Here is an 18,293-nt window from a genome sequence, read left to right as displayed (position 1 = left end):
GTGACCACGAATGGTCATGCATGGCTTCGTGATATTAGACCAAGGTCAGTGTGAAAACACCACACATCCTTAAATATGCAAATCGTAGCACACTGCGTGAATATGCAAAACCTAGCAGGTCACATGACTGTGCACACAAGGCCAAGGTGAATCCTCATTAGAGCATGTGTTTGGATTATCAAACTTATTTAGTCATTTAGAAATATCACCATCACAGACAACTGGAGACAAGCAAATATAACGTATGTTACATGGATGAAGAAGGATCCAGTGCGAAGCATTAAAGGTAAACATGACATCCTTGTGTCTTTTAAAATGCATCATTTTTTTTAATCCCAATACAATATTTTTCTCTTTCCCGCTCCTCTTTCTCCCGTCTCTCATTCTCTCTCGTTTATTCTCTCAATTTCACATTTGTTTTATCAGCAGTTCAGGTCAAAGTCTATGTTGGCAAAACTACAATTTAAGTTGGTCCAAGCCGTCATTGACAATAAAATAAATATTTTAAAAAATGAAATAAATATCAGAAACCGAGGGTAAGTTTAATATGGCCATTTATCCATGGAAATGACCCTGAATTCATACTACGTACATCCAACAGTGCAGGTGGTCATGCACCAGTTCAAGAACACACTTACATTCTCACTCTCGCTCCAGTTGCTTTTTTCAGTTTTGCTTCATTCACATGACAGGTTATATATATATACTATATATCTCACATGCACACACGCATACAGTATTCAAATATATTCTTTGTGGAAATGGCCTTTACAAGTTTTGCAGTGAAATAGGGTTTTAGGTGTAAATGGTGTTTGTGGTGTAAATGGTGTTTATGGTGTAAATGGTGTTTGTGGTGTAAATGGTGTTTATGATGTAAATGGTGTTTGTGGTGTAAATGGTGTTTTTCTGCATTTATACCAGTGACATCAAAGCAAATTTCAGAAACCTGGATGTCCCGAGGAGATGCTCCAAGGCCAAAATGTCATATGGATGACAAAAGGTGTCAAACAGTAATGTTGTTTATAGTGTGCTTGCTTGAGATTCCAGTGGCCAACACACTCACACAGGTGTGAATGCGTTCAGGCCGGAGAGAGGCACCCCTTCACAATCTGTCTATTCTGATGGGTCTGCACCTTAGATTCAACTGTGCCATGTCTTGAATGCTAATAGCTTCTGTCACACAGTCTGCAGTGCAACACTGCCTGTTCACTGAAAACCTCTCACACACACAGAGGAGGTGAGGCTGGAATACACCGTGGAACACCCAGCACCAAAATCTCAAATCCTCCTCGCATTAACCAGGTGTAAACCAAGTGCTTTATCAACCTGGCTCACGGGCTGTGGCCTCAGAACCGGAAGTCTCATTTTGAAAGTGCCCTACTTGGAACGAATCTGGACGTGAGTGCTGATCCCAGAGCAGAAAACACGGCGCGTGCTGAAACCCCGCAGCCTCTGGGGTCATTCTGGAACGTTCCAGGAAGACTGACTCGCTGGTCATCTGTAAAAGCAGAAATGATGGTGGATAAATAAGGAGGTAACAGGAGCAGCAGAACTCCACCTCAGGAGCTGTGAGTCCACAGTGGAGAGGAGAAATAACGTAACTGGCACACCAACAGGTTGACTAATAATGCACACACACACTCACACACGCACTCTAACGTGTGCATGTATACACACACACATACCCACACGCACGCACGCACACACACTCACACACACACTCTAACGTGTGCATGTATACACACACACATACCCACCCACATGCACGCACACACACATACACTCACCCACCCGCACGCACGCACACGCACACACACACACACACATACAGCCACAAACACACATACGTACACACATATGCACGCACGCATATACATCCTAACCAGCTCTCTTGAGAATGTGGGGTGTGAAGATTAATCCTCATAGACTGTCTGTAGTTGAACTGATATTAAAGACTGAGTGTGTTTCGGAAGAATCAAGGAGCTACCGCACCGCTAGGTTAGGATTATCCATCATTGAGAAGGACATTCCAGGAAAGTTGGTCCCATCGATTTTTGTCACCACCAGGGAAACTGACGCCAAAGAAATAGTCTCTGTTGTGTCCTGAAGAACCAGCTTCTGTCCCAGAGTATCCACACACACACACACACACACACACACACACACACACACACACACACACACTTACTTAAATACCATTTGGATCAATAACTTATCTGAAATGTTATGGATTGATGTACTTCAGTACAATTTTTGGTTAATGATGGTTAATTACCGGTTAATAATTGTAGAAATGTTTAACCTTTAAACTACAGTTAAAACAGACATTTCTCCACAACTAGCTACTTTAGTGAGTTCATAAAGTGTGTATAGTTTGTTTCAGTGTATGAATCTATCAATGTTTTTCATAAATAGGTAGAATTAAGGTGAAGCACTTACATAAAATTCACATCAGAATGTTAATTTAATTTTATATATTTTTACTTTTGATATTTAATTAAGTACAAGCATTTTAATACTGTGCCTCAAGAGCATTTTAAAAGCTTGTTATCAGATGTTACACTGGGTTATTTCTGCCTTTATTGTAGTGAAGGATTTGTTTTTGTTTTCCAAAGCTGGGGGCAGGACATGCCTGGCTTCGTATCCTGGTCCCCAGTGCTGGTAAAAGGACCAGATGCCACACAAACCCCTTAATCTCATCATGACACGTCCTAGCAACTTCCCAGCTCCGCGCTATAACCGCGGCGAGCCTGAGCAGCAGTGGTAGCCAGTAGTGGGGACAGTACAGTACACATTGAGATCATGTACTGTACTCGGGTAGCACGACCAAAAACTAGTGAAACCAGTGAGAAAGATCCACATTTCTAATCTACATCAAAATCTTAATCACTGCAAACAGTATGTTATTACAGGATGGGTGAAGCGGCTCTAGATCTAGGTCTAGTTTAACCTGATCTATGTATTTACGTATTGGGAGCATTCTTGTTACTTTTGCCGAGGGACACCATCAGGTGAAATTTAGCCTGTAGGAAGGGTGTGTCATCTTCTCGTGTGTTTGATATCTCCAGCACAATAACAGCAGTGCCAGTGTCATAGCTACTGCTCTGAGTCAAGTTTCAACTTTCACTCTGCAGAGTTTTACGTGTGAGAGGTCTGAGATTTTAGTTTTCAAAGTGTGAAGACGGCTAGTGGATATTGTTCCGAAGTGGAGCGAAGTGTCCGGGCCGATTATGCGGGTGTGTGGGCCCCGCGCGGCGAGGAGCGTGCCGACGGTGCTCCCGTTGTAGGATGCGCTCGCGGCTCCAGGTACGGATTGTCTGCACTTTTCTGTCTCTGCTGTGTGAAACGGCTGAGTTCACGGTGTTTCTGAGTTCAACGCTTTTACAAATGCAAATTGCTAACGCAGAAAATATGTTTCTCATCTATATATCATTTTTCAACATAATCTCTGAAATTGTGCCCCGAATTATGTGCAAAAACAACTAATTAAAGCGTGTAAATGGTGTTTAACATATGTTCGTCCTTCCATATCTTAAATTAATTCAAAATCTACGTTTATTTCTTAAAGGGACACATCTTAAGTAAAACAAACAAAGGCTACAAGTTTAATTTATGAATAAACAATTATTAAACAGAAATAATTTGAATTCGAGATCTTGCTGACGAATAATGTCAGGTATTCAGTCCTATTTCACTGATCTTGCGCAATCCTGTTATTATATCTGAAATACCCGCAAAGATGCATTTTTTCGTGCCTCGAAGTATGTCTTGGGACGTGAGATAGATAATCTAACTGCAGATCAGTTATCGATGGAAATGAATCAGAATGTTCGTCGAAACAGCCAAATTGTAATGGCTCCACATTCCTCCTGAAGCGTGGGAGAAAAGCAACCTGAACATATTTGCGCAGTGGCCGCCTGAAGGAATAATGTTAGGGCTCACATTCTTCTCTAGGCTCGGACTGTAATGATGCGTGTTTCTCTTGGTCTTCGTTCACTCCAGAGTGTCTTCACACAGTTAGCCACTTAAATAATCCTGGTGTACCAGTTCAACATATTTCTCTCAAACAACGCACTCGCAATTCCAGTCCAGCCTGCTCACTATCTAAAAATAACGATAACGATAACAACAGGCAGTAACGTGGTCTGTGCGTCAGCGTTCAATCGGCCGCATGCCCGATTTGATCAGGAATGCCTGTCTTAATAAGGTACACCTGTCTTTATATGGCGCATCTGTCTTAATAAGGTACACCTTTCTTTATAAGGTGCCAATACAAGATCTTGGGGAAAAATTAATGCAACTCTGGACAGAAATAAATGTTGTGACATTGCAGAAGCTTGTGGAAACGATGCCACAGCTAATGCATGATCATAATCAAAAGCTAAAGGTGGTCCAACGAAATATTAGAGTGTGTGACCTTTTTTTTTTTTTTTGGCCAGGCAGTGTAAATATACATTAATATGACTTAAGGGGCATCAGACATTGAACTTCTGTTCATGTTCTCTAGTATTTGCTATTGGAATATTCATGTCATCAAGTATTTGTATTTTTGGAAAAATTACCATTTTAAAAATCTTTTTCTTCCACTGATGCTTGCTAATGTTTGCACAGCAAAACGTGCATCAGACAGTGTGTTTTTCTAGTTGATGTTTCCTGACCACAGCTACTTTACTGTTTAGTGTGACTACAATAGTTACACAAAAGATTTGTGTCAGATGGGAGAACACAGCAAAGCGTTTGAAAGGAACTTCCTGTAAGTCAATATGTTATTACTTTGTGAAGACTGAAGCTTGAAATGTGTTTTATTTATAAAACAGTAACAAAAGTAAAACTTTTAACCTAATCCTAATCCCAGAATGTTTATGACAAAACCCTAAAATAAATCATATTTTATAACAGGTATTGGAACGCTGAAGCCCTAATAGAGCAGGGAAATGAAGGAATGTCTACAGTATTCCCACAGTATTCCCTACAGGCTGATAAAATGCTGAAAACGGCTTGAGGCCGTTTCTGTTTGTCACACTATAGAGGTTTTCCTGGTTTTTCACAACATGGCCTACTGTAGCAACCATAAAACAAGACTTTTTCCTTCATATTCCCTCCGAGGTGTCTATTCCACACCTGACCACTGGATAAATCGCTTGTAAGCGATTTATTTATTTATTTGTTTATTTGACATTTGGAACAATAATATAATTTCTGCTGTTCAGTCAAGAGAGTGTCACCAAAAGAGAGTGAGAGAGAGTGAGAGAGAGATCTCAGTGGAGACAGGTACAGCAGTGGATTACCCAGAGACCCAAATCTTTGCATAATCACCAGCCACCTTGACATATTCCTCATTAATGCAAGGAGGTGCATTTCTCTCCTGCTGATTTAAACCCTGCTCGGCCATATCTCTACCATCGCACCTACACGTGACCTGGGCGTCTGGCCACACAGAGCTGGTGTGTGTCCTGCACAGTTTTCATCCCACAAGTGTAGCGCAGAACTGCTTTGCAAATTTGGAACAATTCATGGAAGTACTGCAACTGAGTTTAATACTGCATGGAACGCTATAGAGCCATTGTTGAATAAAGAGAAGAAATTAAAAATGAGAATTGCCCTCTTGCAGAAGGATGCTGCACCATCAGTGTGAGCGCCAGACTGGCCAACGGTCGAAGATGGATCAGCACTTCCGACATCTACTCTTCTTCTGGATTCTCTTTCTTCTCATGCATCACGGTACGAACACAAAGCGAACACAAAATGGTAAAGCTGTGGCATTAGAAGGAGTAAGTACACTTGCAAGTAATACTAATACTAATCTTCATCTACACCATCATCATCATCATCACTGTGAACCAGATAAAGCTTAGCCTACTTAGAGAGACAGAAGTGAGACCAGGGAGTAACGCACATCATCTGTCTAATCTAAAGGTAAACATGTAGTAGTTTTTGTGATCTTATTGCGTTTTAATCTTATTTTGGATATGTATGTTAAATGATAATACACAGTTTCAGAGATATTTAGAGTTACTTCTACTGGACTCCAACAATGACCCGGGTTCAAGGTTCACACCTGCGACATCAGCAGAGACACGAATGCAGATAAGAAGTGACTTTGTTATCTATTTTGGAATGAAGCACGAACAGAAGAGCGTAGCAGTGACCTGACTAAAGAACACAAACATGAGAACAACTCTGGCAGTGAGACTGGAGGTGTGGAGTCACTGTAGGATCAGTAGCATACACTCGATACAATGTCTTGGCACGCAAGAGGACGTGTCTTCACACCACATCACCGTTCACTGGAAACTCAGGGAGAGTAAGGCATAGTTGCTCGTGTTGGTAATCAGGTGATTGGGAGTGGGAAAGGTACAGTGTGTGTGTGTGTGTGTGTGTGTGTGTGTGTGTGTGTGTGCGCGTATACGTGTGTCTGTGTGGGTGTGTCATCTGGGCAGAGTGCCTGGTGCATCACGGCAACACTAAACAATTAGAATTCTTATGCTCATAATATCGCCCAGCTCATTAACACTCTGCAAAGAAATTCATTATTTAATACTTAAACACTTAATTTTTAGCAATATGTAATTGAAATAATTTAGCAGTATGTAAGTTAATTTATTTGGCAGTAAGTAATTGAATGTTACTGTAGTATTTGTCCATTAATTACATCTCACTATAACAGTAGATTCATGTTAATGGTTCTGTAAATTAATGCTTAGGTGGTTAATAAATAATAAGTAATATGTAAATTAGTAATAAGTAATTATGAAACTAAATGTAACTAAACACCAAGTTTGCATGTACTTAATCGTTAATAAAGAAGGGATCAGAAGGTTCAGAATTGGTCAATATATTAATAGGTGCTTAATATTAAGTGTTATCGCCAACATTTTACTAAACACAATATACGCAACATTGTGTGATGCGCATGGAAAAGAACTTACCAGAACACAGAAAGAAAGAAGAAAGTAGAAACAGATTAAGGAAAGTGGAACCATTTTGTCCATGTCCATGTAACTCATGTAAGCATCTAGCCGTAACGCTGCCTCTGGAGATCCTCGCACCGAGGACACCTGGGAACGGTGGAACATGTTTCTGGGTCAGAGACATCGTCCCCGCAACTTCACAAATCAGCCAGCCCTGCAAATCAAGCCTGCACCCTTTATGCACACAGACCCAGGTGTCATGTTACCATGGTAACAATAGCATCTGAAAATCCCCTCAGTTCTTCAGCGGGCCATGGCTACAGCGCCCAGTGCTTCCAGGGAAGGGTGGTGTGGTGTACGGACGAGGCAGAGATGGAGGCAGCCGTCTACAGGCAGCGAGGCTCTGCAGGCGGAGCTGGAGACAAGCTGCGCTCCGTACTGGGAGGGTTAATGGTATCAGCACTCTTCTTTAGCGTCAGTAAAGCACGTAAAGGTGGGGAGTGGTGACTCAGTGACTGAGGTACTAGCAATTGGAAGGTTGCCAGTTCAAGTTTAAGTTCAACTGCCAAGTTGCCACCTGAGCAAGACCCTTAACCTTCAAGTACTCAAGTTGTTTTCAGTTGTAACTGTGAGGCGCTTTGGCTAAACACGTCAGCTAAATGCCCAAAACGTGAATGCCTTTAAACTGTAAGTGGAACAATATTATGAAGGAGGAAGCACCTGTCGGACTCTAAGGGTGAGCTAATGGCAGAGTTGACCATGGACAGGCTTCAGGGAATGTTTGCAAGGACTTCTGGGAGGTCAATAGAACGATCGGGGCACTTTCAGCTGCAATCAGCACTACACAGAACTTATCAGCGTCTTGTAAGCATTCATTATGTAAAATACACAGTATGTTAGTTTCACATTTTCACATGTAGTGAATGCACAGCCGAGGAGCGTCTGTGGAGAACAGGCACCACAGAAGTAGTGCACTGGCTGACCAGCTGGAAGAGACGAGAGACACAGCGTAGTTTCTGGAACAGTCTGCTGTAATTGGATTGGTCTTGGTCACTACAGGACGAGGAGAGTCTAGGATGAATCCTCTGACGCGTGTACAGCAACTGTGGATGGGATAAGTCTAGATCCAGCATTTTTTAAATGCCCAATTAATGAGCATTGGTTTAAATCCTCAGCCATCCTGTGAGCTACCAGTACCACACTGACCCCAGATCAGATGACAAACACACGGTTAGAGTTAAATTGCACAGGCCCTGGCACTCTGTGTGTGTGTTTATTTGTTTGTTTTTGACTGCATAATTCAATACTTGAACTGCATGCTGACCAAATCTCCCACTAATATCATCCAGGTCAGTCTTGGACACTCTAAGGCAGCAGTCAGGTGGTTTTGGCTTTAGCGCTAAATTCTTGTCCTGTGAGAATCTGAAACTGTTTTAGAACTGATTCATGACGCCATGGAGAACAGCTGCAGGTTATACCTGTGGCGGCATTCCTGAACAGTTGTACATATACACACATTATGCCTGTTAAGCTGTAAGTTCCTGCTGACTTAATTCTCAGAGAGACCAGATCCGGGCTGGCCTGTTTGGGGGTTTAAAGGTATCAAGTGTCACTACCAAAAGACACCAGCACAAGTGCGTTAGAAAAGAGGACTGAGAAGAATGCAATTCTAAATCGAATGCTGCAGCTGGCAGAGGAATTACAGATGAACCAGACTGCAGCTGTTCTCTTTGCTCTGATCGCGAGACACCTGATTCGTCCTATAGGCGACAGGAAGCGCATTAGCGGCCCGTGGTGAGTGGTCCTGCTATTAGCTGTTGCTCTTAATGCCTGGTTCAGAGCAGGAGCTTCTGGGAATTTCTGGGCTTCAGTAGGAGATTCCAGCTGAGGTTCTCTGGTAACGGAGACGGTGCTTGACGTTTCCAGCAAGCTGCTGTGGTGAGACTATGAAGAATGCAAAAATACACGCGTGAGGTGCGCTGCATGGTACATGTGTTGGATGTGACTCATTTGGTACAGGAAGAAAAACCATATTTCACAATGATGGTAACAACTCGCAGATAAACACACGCCCACCCACTAACACACACACACACACACACACACACACACACACACACACACACACACACACACACACACACACACACACACACACACACACATTCCAGAACAGATTCTATTGCACTGCTATCACAGCCCACTGCTCTTTAAGATGAGTGTGATGACACAAGATCAGGAAACACGCTGTCGTCATGGTATCCAGACTTTACCTCTCCACTCACATACCTCCTGTTCTTTGTTTTCCTTTGTTCTCTGCCTTGCTTCTTTCTTTGTCTCTCCCTCTCTCCTGCTCCCTTTCCTTATTCCATCGCTCCACAGCCCATGGCCACTTCCTGGTTAATTCCAAAGCGGTCATGCGTGACAGGCTGGACCATTGGACACTGCGGGACGGGGTACGCGTCCCCGTCCTCGCCCGGATGACGGTGTGCGTGGACGTGCGCGTGCTCACGCCGGGCGAGTGGATGGCCTTCAGCTACACGTCGCGGCGCTGGTGGTCCTATGACCTGGCACTGCAGGGCGACGACAGGGCGCTGTACGTCTGGTTCCTGGGCGTGCGCCGTCGCGTCCGCGTCCATTTGTCTCTGCTTTCCTGGCACCGCCTGTGTTTGCAGTGCGACTCCCTGCGCGACTCCTTCAGCCTGGAGGTGAACGGCAGCATCGGCGCCACGGAGACCACGGTGATGGCCGGGGCGATGCCGGCCGGCGGGGACCTGCTGCTGGGCTGGCCGCCATGGGAGGCCCCGCCCGGGGGCAGGCTGGCCGGCGTGGAGCTGTACATGTTCCGCATGTGGGGTGATGTGAGGCCACACGCGCCCTGCGAGGATGGCACAGTGGCTGGCTGGGACTCGCGCTTGTGGAGCGTCTCGCGGCCGCGGGCCATGGCGCGGGACGACACGCTGCAGTGCGGTGAGTGGGCAGCTCCGCTAGACAGACAGGCTCATGGGCCAATCACAGTTAAGATGGAAACAGGTCAGGGCGAAAGGCAGGCTCAAAGCAGACAAAATATTAAATTTAAGGTCACTTTACTGATAGGATTGTGGAGCTGGTTGTGCTCTGTGGAAATAACTGTAATGTTCTTAGATGATGATGACCATGTTCATAAGTAACAAAAAATAACTAAAGTATTATTATGTGGCAAACTATAATAAACTAGATCAAACCAAATCAGTAGTAACAGTAATATAAACAGGACATAAATTATTATTATATACATTATTATATTATATAAGAGGTGTGGGCAGTGCACTAGTGTAGAATGTGTCTCTCAGACAGTGACATCGCCACGTATTTTGCAGAGAGAGGTGTTTTCTTTTCAAAACAATCTATAATCTTTATTAACAATCTATATAAAGCTGGGAAAGAATTTTAAAATTTGGCAGTATTCCCCTCAATTTTACTGTGCAACTTTTGTGAATCTGTGTGAAGTTGAGGAAGTGTTGCTCTGGTAGTTAACACACACTCGGCACGCACTCCTCTCTCTGTCTAGCCAGGATGGCTTGCATCTGAACATTTCTACGGCCAGATTGTGGTCCCTGAGCCTGTACTTGGTCAGCCTGTCTCTGTCTGACATAGATTCATTCGGTATTCTCCGATTAGGGTCTGACAGGTCTGTAATTTGGACCGAGGATTGGTACCGTCGTCCCAATGTTCCAGATGAGTGTCTTTTGCCTTGGTTGATACTTTTAACTGTGATTGGACTTTGGTTCACAGTGCTGGAATGAGACTGCTGTGTGTTAGGGGTCGGTCGGTTAAGTTAGTCTCAGTCCAGCTGACAGAGCGGACTGGTTGCAGCCAAACTTTTTATGAATGTGTAAAGTCGATGAAAACTTTTAGTATACTTCTGCAAATCTCTGCATGCAGGGACTCTGTGGGATGCTTGTCCCATCTAGTGTAGCCACGTTTAGAAAGTCAAACCCATACTTCACTTCCATACAGCGCAGTAGGCACAATAACGTTATCAAAAATGCTGCACCAAATTTTAATTGCGATGTCCATTTTGTAGAATTTTTTTTTTTTTGATTACACAGAAAGGTCTTGGTGCTTTGTCTTTTAATGTGTTCACTCCAGATCAAAGTTTCTTGAGGTGCTGACATCCAGCTAATCATAATGTAATGGTTGCTCCCAGGCCAGGTGCCCGGTTTCCTGAGTCCTGCCTCTTTACTGGAAATTTAGTTTGGTTTTGTCCACATTGACTGTCAGGGCCTGGTTCTGACAGAACAGCTCCAGCACACTTCCATGTTGTTTAGATTGAGTCCTAGTAACACTGCTAACCCATTTATATAATAGCTGAACAGGATGGGACTTTTAGCCATGACTCACCCCACACTCCCTACTGAAGTATTCTGTCCTTTTGTGTCTAAGTTTGGTTCTACATTTATTATTCAAATGTATACATTTGATGATGCCTTATAATTCACCTCCTACTCCACACTCCAGAATGTGACCTGCAACACTGCTGGCCCGAGTGCTGCAGACGTCTTTTTGCATTAAACACAGATGACAAAGGTGACACTCACATACAACCTCTACGGTGAACATGACAACACGTTGAACATTTGACGACTAACACATACACATGAAATAGTGATGACACAAACCACGTTGTTTGCATATATCGACAGTTACACAAAGTAGCGACAATGACCGTCAGGGTGCAACCACTGACAGGGGTTTAAATAGACAAACATTCAACAGAAACCCTACGCAGGTGTGTGCAGGTGTGTGCAGTCCCGGGGGGCGTGGTTACAAACACACATGTGAATCCCCCAGCATGTGGCGGGCCGTACCACGTGACTCGTAGGGGGGCAGAGTCTGGTATGCCAGAATATGCCATAAAAACATATTCTGTTTGACTAAGGTGTGTAGGGTGTAAATATAATTTACAGTGATTTGGTTTGTAATAGCAGCAGTTACAGTTCAGAGAACCTAGATGACGCTCTCAGCCTGCAGGACATGTGCATGCTTCCGTCTCTCTCTCTCTCTCTCTCTCTCTCTCTCTCTCTCTCTGCCATGCGTTTTGGACTTCGGAGTATTATTTTTAATTTTTTTTGTTCTTTTCATCTGAGTGTTTCATCCACTTCTCAGAATGGATGTGTGGGCCATGGCGGTGATATCTGATTTTGGTTTGTTCTCGCTGTGCTTGGCTTCCTGTAGACATGCCCAACCTCTTAGTCCACGCACGGATCAAACGCTCCAGCGTCTCACTCGGCACAGAGGGTGAGTACAGTGTCGTCTAAAGCGTGTGTGTATGTGTGAGTGGTTTGGGGTTTTACAAAGACCTTTGGGTTTGCATTTTATGTAAAATAATTCTTCTAGAAACATAATACTGTGCTTGTATTTTTGCATATGTGACAATTACACCAGTTAAATACTGTCAGCAATACCAGCTAATCCACCCACAGCCTGTTGTTAAAACTGTAAAACTGGTTACCTGTGAAATACTCCTCTCATAGGAAGATGTGCTACCTTTGAATTATGATAAAGATCAAACTTTAATTTGTAATTCTCTTACAGGGACTAATAATACAAGTGGTCTCCCAGTCACAGGTACACACACACACACACACACACACACACACACACACACACTCTCTGTAGCCCGGCTCCTCTCCTAGATAGTATACCAGTAAATGAGTCTTACTCATTACTACTATTTACTCTGTGTGTGTCTGTGTCTCTGTGTGTATTTTGCTGTGTCAGTATCTCTCTCTGTGTGTGTGTGTGTGCGTGTGTGTGTGTGTGTGTGTGTCTCTGTCTGTGTATTTGCATGTGTTTGTGTTTGTGTATCTGTGTGCATGTCTGTGCCTCTCTCTCTGAGTGTGTGTGTGTGTGTGTGTGTGTGTGTGTAAGTGTGCACGCGTGTGGTTCTCTTCACGTAACATTTATGCAGGATCTCGAACCTTCTGTAGTTAGTGTGACTGTTAACCAAGCAGCACTGGGCTTGTCTTTCTGACACAATATACAAAATCTAATTCTGTTTTTTTTTATCATCTAGCCAATACCACCTCAGCTGCTACTGTCAATGGCAGAGCTCCCAGCACATCTTCCTCTCCACCTACCCCTGCTGCACCTGAAACTGCGGCTCCCACTACAACTACCCCTCCACCCACTGCCTCCACCCCCCCCTTCACCCCAGTGTTGTCCACCGTGACAATCTCGGATCTAACAAGTTCAGCTCCAACCAGTCACAGCGGTGCAAACTCTCGGGCCGTGCAGCCAGCCTCCTCTTTGCTGGCCCAAGCCACCGGATTCCTGCAGGCAGTTGCATCTAGTGCCTTATCCACAGGTACAGCAGTCAGACAAAACCCCCTCAGTGTCTTGTAATTCGACAGGAAAAACTAGGCTGGGTCTTTTTGTTCTACCACAATAGCAGTGTAGAGGCAGGGAACGGATATCCGCTTTCTCATTGTCTGCCTCTACAGTGCACTACTAGTAATGTATTGTTGGACTCTTTGCTGACTTAGTTTTAGACTTGGTTTTAGTCTGATATTGGAAAAGAGGAGCCTGAAAACTGTGTTTTTGTTCAGCCTGCACACTGTAATACTGATTAAGGAAACAGAAGCACGTTTACAAAGGATGTGTCGCACGAACCTTCCCAACAAGAAACAGAAACACGGGTTTGTCTTTGTAAATGGTTTCCATCTCTCTTTGTGTTTGCCAGAGTCAGCGGTGATGGTGAAATGTGACTTTTCCCAGTTCTGCGACAGCACAAGTAAGCAAAGGGACACCTGGTGTTCATTCTGTCACTGCTAGGCTAAGTAAGTAAGTAAGTAAGTAAGTAAGTAAGTCAGTAAGTAAGTAAGTAAGCAAGTCAGTAAGTAAGTAAGTAAGTAAGTAAGTAAGTAAGTCAGTAAGTAAGTAAGTAAGTCAGTAAGTAAGTAAGTAAGTCAGTAAGTCAGTAAGTCAGTAAGTCAGTAAGTAAGTCAGTAAGTAAGTAAGTAAGTAAGTAAGTAAGTCAGTAAGTAAGTAAGTCAGTAAGTCAGTAAGTAAGTCAGTAAGTCAGTAAGTCAGTAAGTAAGTCAGTAAGTAAGTCAGTAAGTAAGTCAGTAAGTCAGTAAGTAAGTCAGTAAGTCAGTAAGTCAGTAAGTAAGTAATTAAGTAAGTAATTAAGTCAGTAAGTCAGTAAGTCAGTAAGTAAGTAAGTAAGTAAGTAAGTCAGTAAGTCAGTAAGTAAGCCAGTAAGTAAGTAAGTCAGTAAGTCAGTAAGTAAGTCAGTAAGTAAGTCAGTAAGTAAGTCAGTAAGTAAGTAAGTCAGTAAGTAAGTCAGTAAGTAAGTCAGTAAGTCAGTAAGTAAGTAAGTAAGTAAGTCAGTAAGTAAGTCAGTAAGTAAGTCAGTAAGTAAGTCAGTAAGTCAGTAAGTAAGTCAGTCAGTGAGTCAGTAAGTCAGTAAGTCAGTCAGTAAGTCAGTAAGTAAGTCAGTAAGTAAGTAAGTCAGTAAGTCAGTAAGTCAGTAAGTAAGTCAGTAAGTCAGTAAGTAAGTCAGTAAGTAAGTAAGTCAGTAAGTCAGTCAGTAAGTAAGTAAGTAAGTAAGTCAGTAAGTCAGTAAGTCAGTAAGTCAGTAAGTAAGTAAGTCAGTAAGTCAGTAAGTCAGTAAGTCAGTAAGTCAGTCAGTAAGTCAGTAAGTAAGTAAGTCAGTAAGTCAGTAAGTAAGTAAGTAATTAAGTAAGTAATTAAGTCAGTAAGTCAGTAAGTAAGTCAGTAAGTAAGTAAGTCAGTAAGTAAGTCAGTCAGTCAGTCAGTAAGTAAGTCAGTAAGTAAGTCAGTAAGTCAGTAAGTAAGCCAGTAAGTAAGTAAGTCAGTAAGTCAGTAAGTAAGTCAGTAAGTAAGTCAGTAAGTAAGTCAGTAAGTCAGTAAGTCAGTAAGTAAGTCAGTAAGTAAGTAAGTCAGTAAGTAAGTCAGTCAGTCAGTCAGTAAGTAAGTCAGTAAGTAAGTCAGTAAGTAAGTCAGTAAGTAAGCCAGTAAGTAAGTAAGTCAGTAAGTCAGTAAGTAAGTCAGTAAGTAAGTCAGTAAGTCAGTAAGTCAGTAAGTCAGTAAGTAAGTAAGTAAGTCAGTAAGTAAGTCAGTAAGTCAGTAAGTAAGTAAGTCAGTAAGTAAGTAAGTAAGTAAGTCAGTCAGTGAGTCAGTAAGTAAGTCAGTAAGTCAGTCAGTAAGTAAGTAAGTCAGTAAGTCAGTAAGTAAGTCAGTAAGTCAGTCAGTAAGTCAGTAAGTCAGTAAGTCAGTAAGTCAGTAAGTAAGTCAGTAAGTAAGTAAGTCAGTCAGTCAGTAAGTCAGTAAGTAAGTCAGTAAGTCAGTAAGTCAGTCAGTCAGTCAGTCTGTCTGTCTGTCTGTCTGTCTGTCTGTCTGTCTGTCTGTCTATCATGTCTGTAGCATCCCACTACTGGATGGTGGTGAGTGTTGAGGTGTTGCCAGGAAACAGGAAGACCGTGCAGGATGTCCAAGCCTGGGTCGGTACAGAAACACTGTCATTTGTTCAAGTATCCTCTTTCTTTTAGGAATACACTTGGCGTACCCTCTCTGTTTACAGCGACTGTCAATGTTAGTTCTCAGATGTGTTCAGCGAGTGTGGTCTCAGTGAAACACCAACGCCAGACGCATATTCAAATGAGACTTCTGGAACATCAGCGGCTCCTGGCTCGTGCCAAAATAACTCCACAGGCAAATCCCAGGTAACTGTTGGTGACACAGAGCACATTCAGAACAAACAAGCAAACAGACACAACCTGACATGCTTTTTTTTTGTTAATTACAGATCATAAAAGTGGATTGCGAAGTTAAGGAAGATTTCACGTAAGCCTCAAACATAAAAAGCAAACGTTATGAACTAATAAAACCTGACAAGGATTCTTAGTGCTAAGTAAGCTAACCAAGGCTAAGCTGCTGCTCCCTCCACCACAGCAAGACGAACTGCACCGTGCTTGTCGGGCGGAGCCAGGAGACAGACACATGCTCCATCAGTCAGCTCCTCCAGGAGAGCAGAGACCACTCCTTATCCGCCCAGCTGCTGGGTAACGTGCGCAGAGTGGGTGCGTAAAGACCTGACCTTCCACCTCTGTCTCTAATTAATTATTTATGGGGTCAATAAAATTGATGAATAAATCATCTACCAATCACGCACAACCATGCTGGGCTTGAGTGGGCCACTGACTGTACACACTCCTGCACGGCTCCGTGATTTGTCTTTGTAGGACTGGACCCCTGCCTAGATGACCTGGTGCTGCCCCCTGGAGATGGCTTTGTGCACTGCAACTCTTCTGTGCCGTACCAGGACGTGTGCGTTGCGGAGGCGCCCATCAACATCACCTGGTATGATGCAGGTTCCTCGTGCATTCCTCCTTGCGTTTATACCCGTCCTCCTGCTCAGACAAGAACCTGACGGGAATGCACTTTAGGTCTAGTAGTGCAGAACTCCTGCCGTCAATGAACTGTTTTCTCTGCCAGCTCGTATCAGAAGAGTTTCCTCCCACAAGGACTGGCTGACGGGTCGGTGCCGTCCTGCAATGGTGAGTATTAACCACCAGCCCCCGTAGCGCACTTCACCTTAAAGGATGCTGGGAAGCGGTGTCCATTCAAGGAATTAAAGCTTGGATCGTATGCTGTTGCTGGACTTAATGCTGTTGTTGGACAGTACTCTAAACACGCCACATCCCTGTGTCTCAGGTCAGGAGCAGCAGTACTGTCACTGTGACGCTTTCTGTCAAGACCCAGGTAAGCGCCCCCTTGAGGACTTCAGGCTGCATGCTTGTAACGTGTGTGGTTTATCGCTCTGACTCCATCTGTGCATTTTAGGAGCATTTTATGCCTTTAACCTGAACATCATCAAGCCTGATGCTACTTTCTCAGACATCACGAACATTGTGAGTACATAATGATGGTATATGGCAAATGAAGGCAGACTGACAGACACAGAATGTGAAATGCTGTCTGGTTTTATGCTCTGTGTTTTCACCCACTAGATCACACAGCTGGATTCTCCCTGTAATTCCACCATCGTTCCAGAGTGTGTATCCCACTCGCAGCACACACACATGCAGTGTGTTCTTTGTGTACATTACTTTAGAACATCCTATCGATGTAATGTGTAATTTTCCCTCCACATAGGTCTCTATGTAATAATATTTCCACGGTATTCAATTGCTATCAGGTAAATATTAACTCTACTATATAATCAATCTTTGCACGTTTTTGATTTGTTTCACATTACTTCTGTATGATTTCTGAGAACCTATGTTTGTTTGAGCATAGGGGGTCCACATACAGTGTTATGGCAACGGAACCAGGTAACTTTTAACCCTCTCCAGGATGTATGCTCATATGTGAGTATGCCTTCCTAGTCTAAAACAGAAATGGCTTTCTCCCTTTCTCTCTCTCTCGCTCGCTCGCTCTCTCTGTATTTTAGGCTGTACAACTGTATGGTGGCTCTCCAGTTGAATCAGCCCGTGGATACATGCACTGTGAGCAGGGCACTGGTACCCCTGCTTTCCCCCAGGTCCTCTGTCTCTTATGATGGTGTCCTCACTAGGATCGGTGGGTGTTCAGCTAACTCAGTTAAACAGCTGTCAGCTGGGTGAGTGCTTCTCACACAACAGCAGTGATTTTTCTTCTGCACTCTGCTCAGCTCTGTGTGGTTCGCGCAAAATCTCTGTGGCTGATCTCTTCAACTCCACCTTTACTTGGGTGAGGGCAGATCTTGGTGCACAACAAATCTGCCAACATTCAAATTTCCTGGATTTCAGAGAGTTTACATGGTAAGTGCTGTCATCAATGCTTAAAGCACCACTTGATTTACTGGGGTCATACCGGGGTCATACTGGGGTAATATGACCCCCAAATGACTGTACATCTTTCATGTTTTGACTCATTTTCACACCATATTTCCAAATAATTTCTCAAGAACATTAAATTCAGCATTGATCTCTGTATTTCTAGAGTATTCTAGTTCATTGGTATGTTGAACTCTAACCTGCTGTATAGTACTAGGATGTGTTCTATGAGTAAATGACAAAGCACTTTTGTAAGTCCTTCTGGATAAGATCGTTTGCTAAACGCCGTAAATGTGAAAATTTGCCTTTCCACAGTGGCGAGGGTCAGGTGTTATCTGTGCTTCTAAATGAGATCTGTACTGCCTGGCCTTTCCCGACTGGACCTGACCCAAACCAAACCACACCCTTCAATAATTCAGAACCCAGGACAGCTACTCCCAGCCAGGCCACCGTAGCACTGGTCACCAGCTCTCCTTCAGAGCATAGCAGCTCACTACGGAGTGACACGTTTAGTCCTGTAGTAAAACCTTTCAATACGACAGTTACAGCACCCATTTCC

At 43.5% G+C, this 18,293-nt stretch overlaps 1 protein-coding gene across 1 annotated transcript in view; it reads left to right on the top strand.

The window, feature by feature from the left end:
* The first annotated feature begins 7,178 nt into the window (after nucleotides 1–7,178).
* adgrg2a (adhesion G protein-coupled receptor G2a) overlaps nucleotides 7,179–18,293 on the top strand; it is a 19,662-nt gene continuing 8,547 nt past the window's right edge. Inside the window, exons 1-19 of the mRNA XM_035526422.1 lie at nucleotides 7,179–7,398; nucleotides 9,294–9,881; nucleotides 12,129–12,191; nucleotides 12,970–13,260; nucleotides 13,636–13,686; nucleotides 15,342–15,418; nucleotides 15,515–15,640; nucleotides 15,724–15,761; nucleotides 15,870–15,997; nucleotides 16,160–16,277; nucleotides 16,413–16,474; nucleotides 16,632–16,679; nucleotides 16,761–16,828; nucleotides 16,928–16,971; nucleotides 17,073–17,115; nucleotides 17,217–17,251; nucleotides 17,371–17,498; nucleotides 17,590–17,719; nucleotides 18,050–18,293. The exon at nucleotides 18,050–18,293 is cut by the window's right edge and continues 361 nt beyond it. Coding sequence (XP_035382315.1) covers nucleotides 7,179–7,398; nucleotides 9,294–9,881; nucleotides 12,129–12,191; nucleotides 12,970–13,260; nucleotides 13,636–13,686; nucleotides 15,342–15,418; nucleotides 15,515–15,640; nucleotides 15,724–15,761; nucleotides 15,870–15,997; nucleotides 16,160–16,277; nucleotides 16,413–16,474; nucleotides 16,632–16,679; nucleotides 16,761–16,828; nucleotides 16,928–16,971; nucleotides 17,073–17,115; nucleotides 17,217–17,251; nucleotides 17,371–17,498; nucleotides 17,590–17,719; nucleotides 18,050–18,293 — 2,502 coding nt within the window. The remainder of the gene's footprint in view (nucleotides 7,399–9,293; nucleotides 9,882–12,128; nucleotides 12,192–12,969; nucleotides 13,261–13,635; nucleotides 13,687–15,341; nucleotides 15,419–15,514; nucleotides 15,641–15,723; nucleotides 15,762–15,869; nucleotides 15,998–16,159; nucleotides 16,278–16,412; nucleotides 16,475–16,631; nucleotides 16,680–16,760; nucleotides 16,829–16,927; nucleotides 16,972–17,072; nucleotides 17,116–17,216; nucleotides 17,252–17,370; nucleotides 17,499–17,589; nucleotides 17,720–18,049) is intronic.

The sequence above is a fragment of the Electrophorus electricus genome, chromosome 5 (genome assembly GCF_013358815.1).
Source record: "Electrophorus electricus isolate fEleEle1 chromosome 5, fEleEle1.pri, whole genome shotgun sequence".
Classification (NCBI taxonomy): Eukaryota; Metazoa; Chordata; class Actinopteri; order Gymnotiformes; family Gymnotidae; genus Electrophorus; species Electrophorus electricus.
This window is presented reverse-complemented; position numbering and strand designations above follow the sequence as displayed.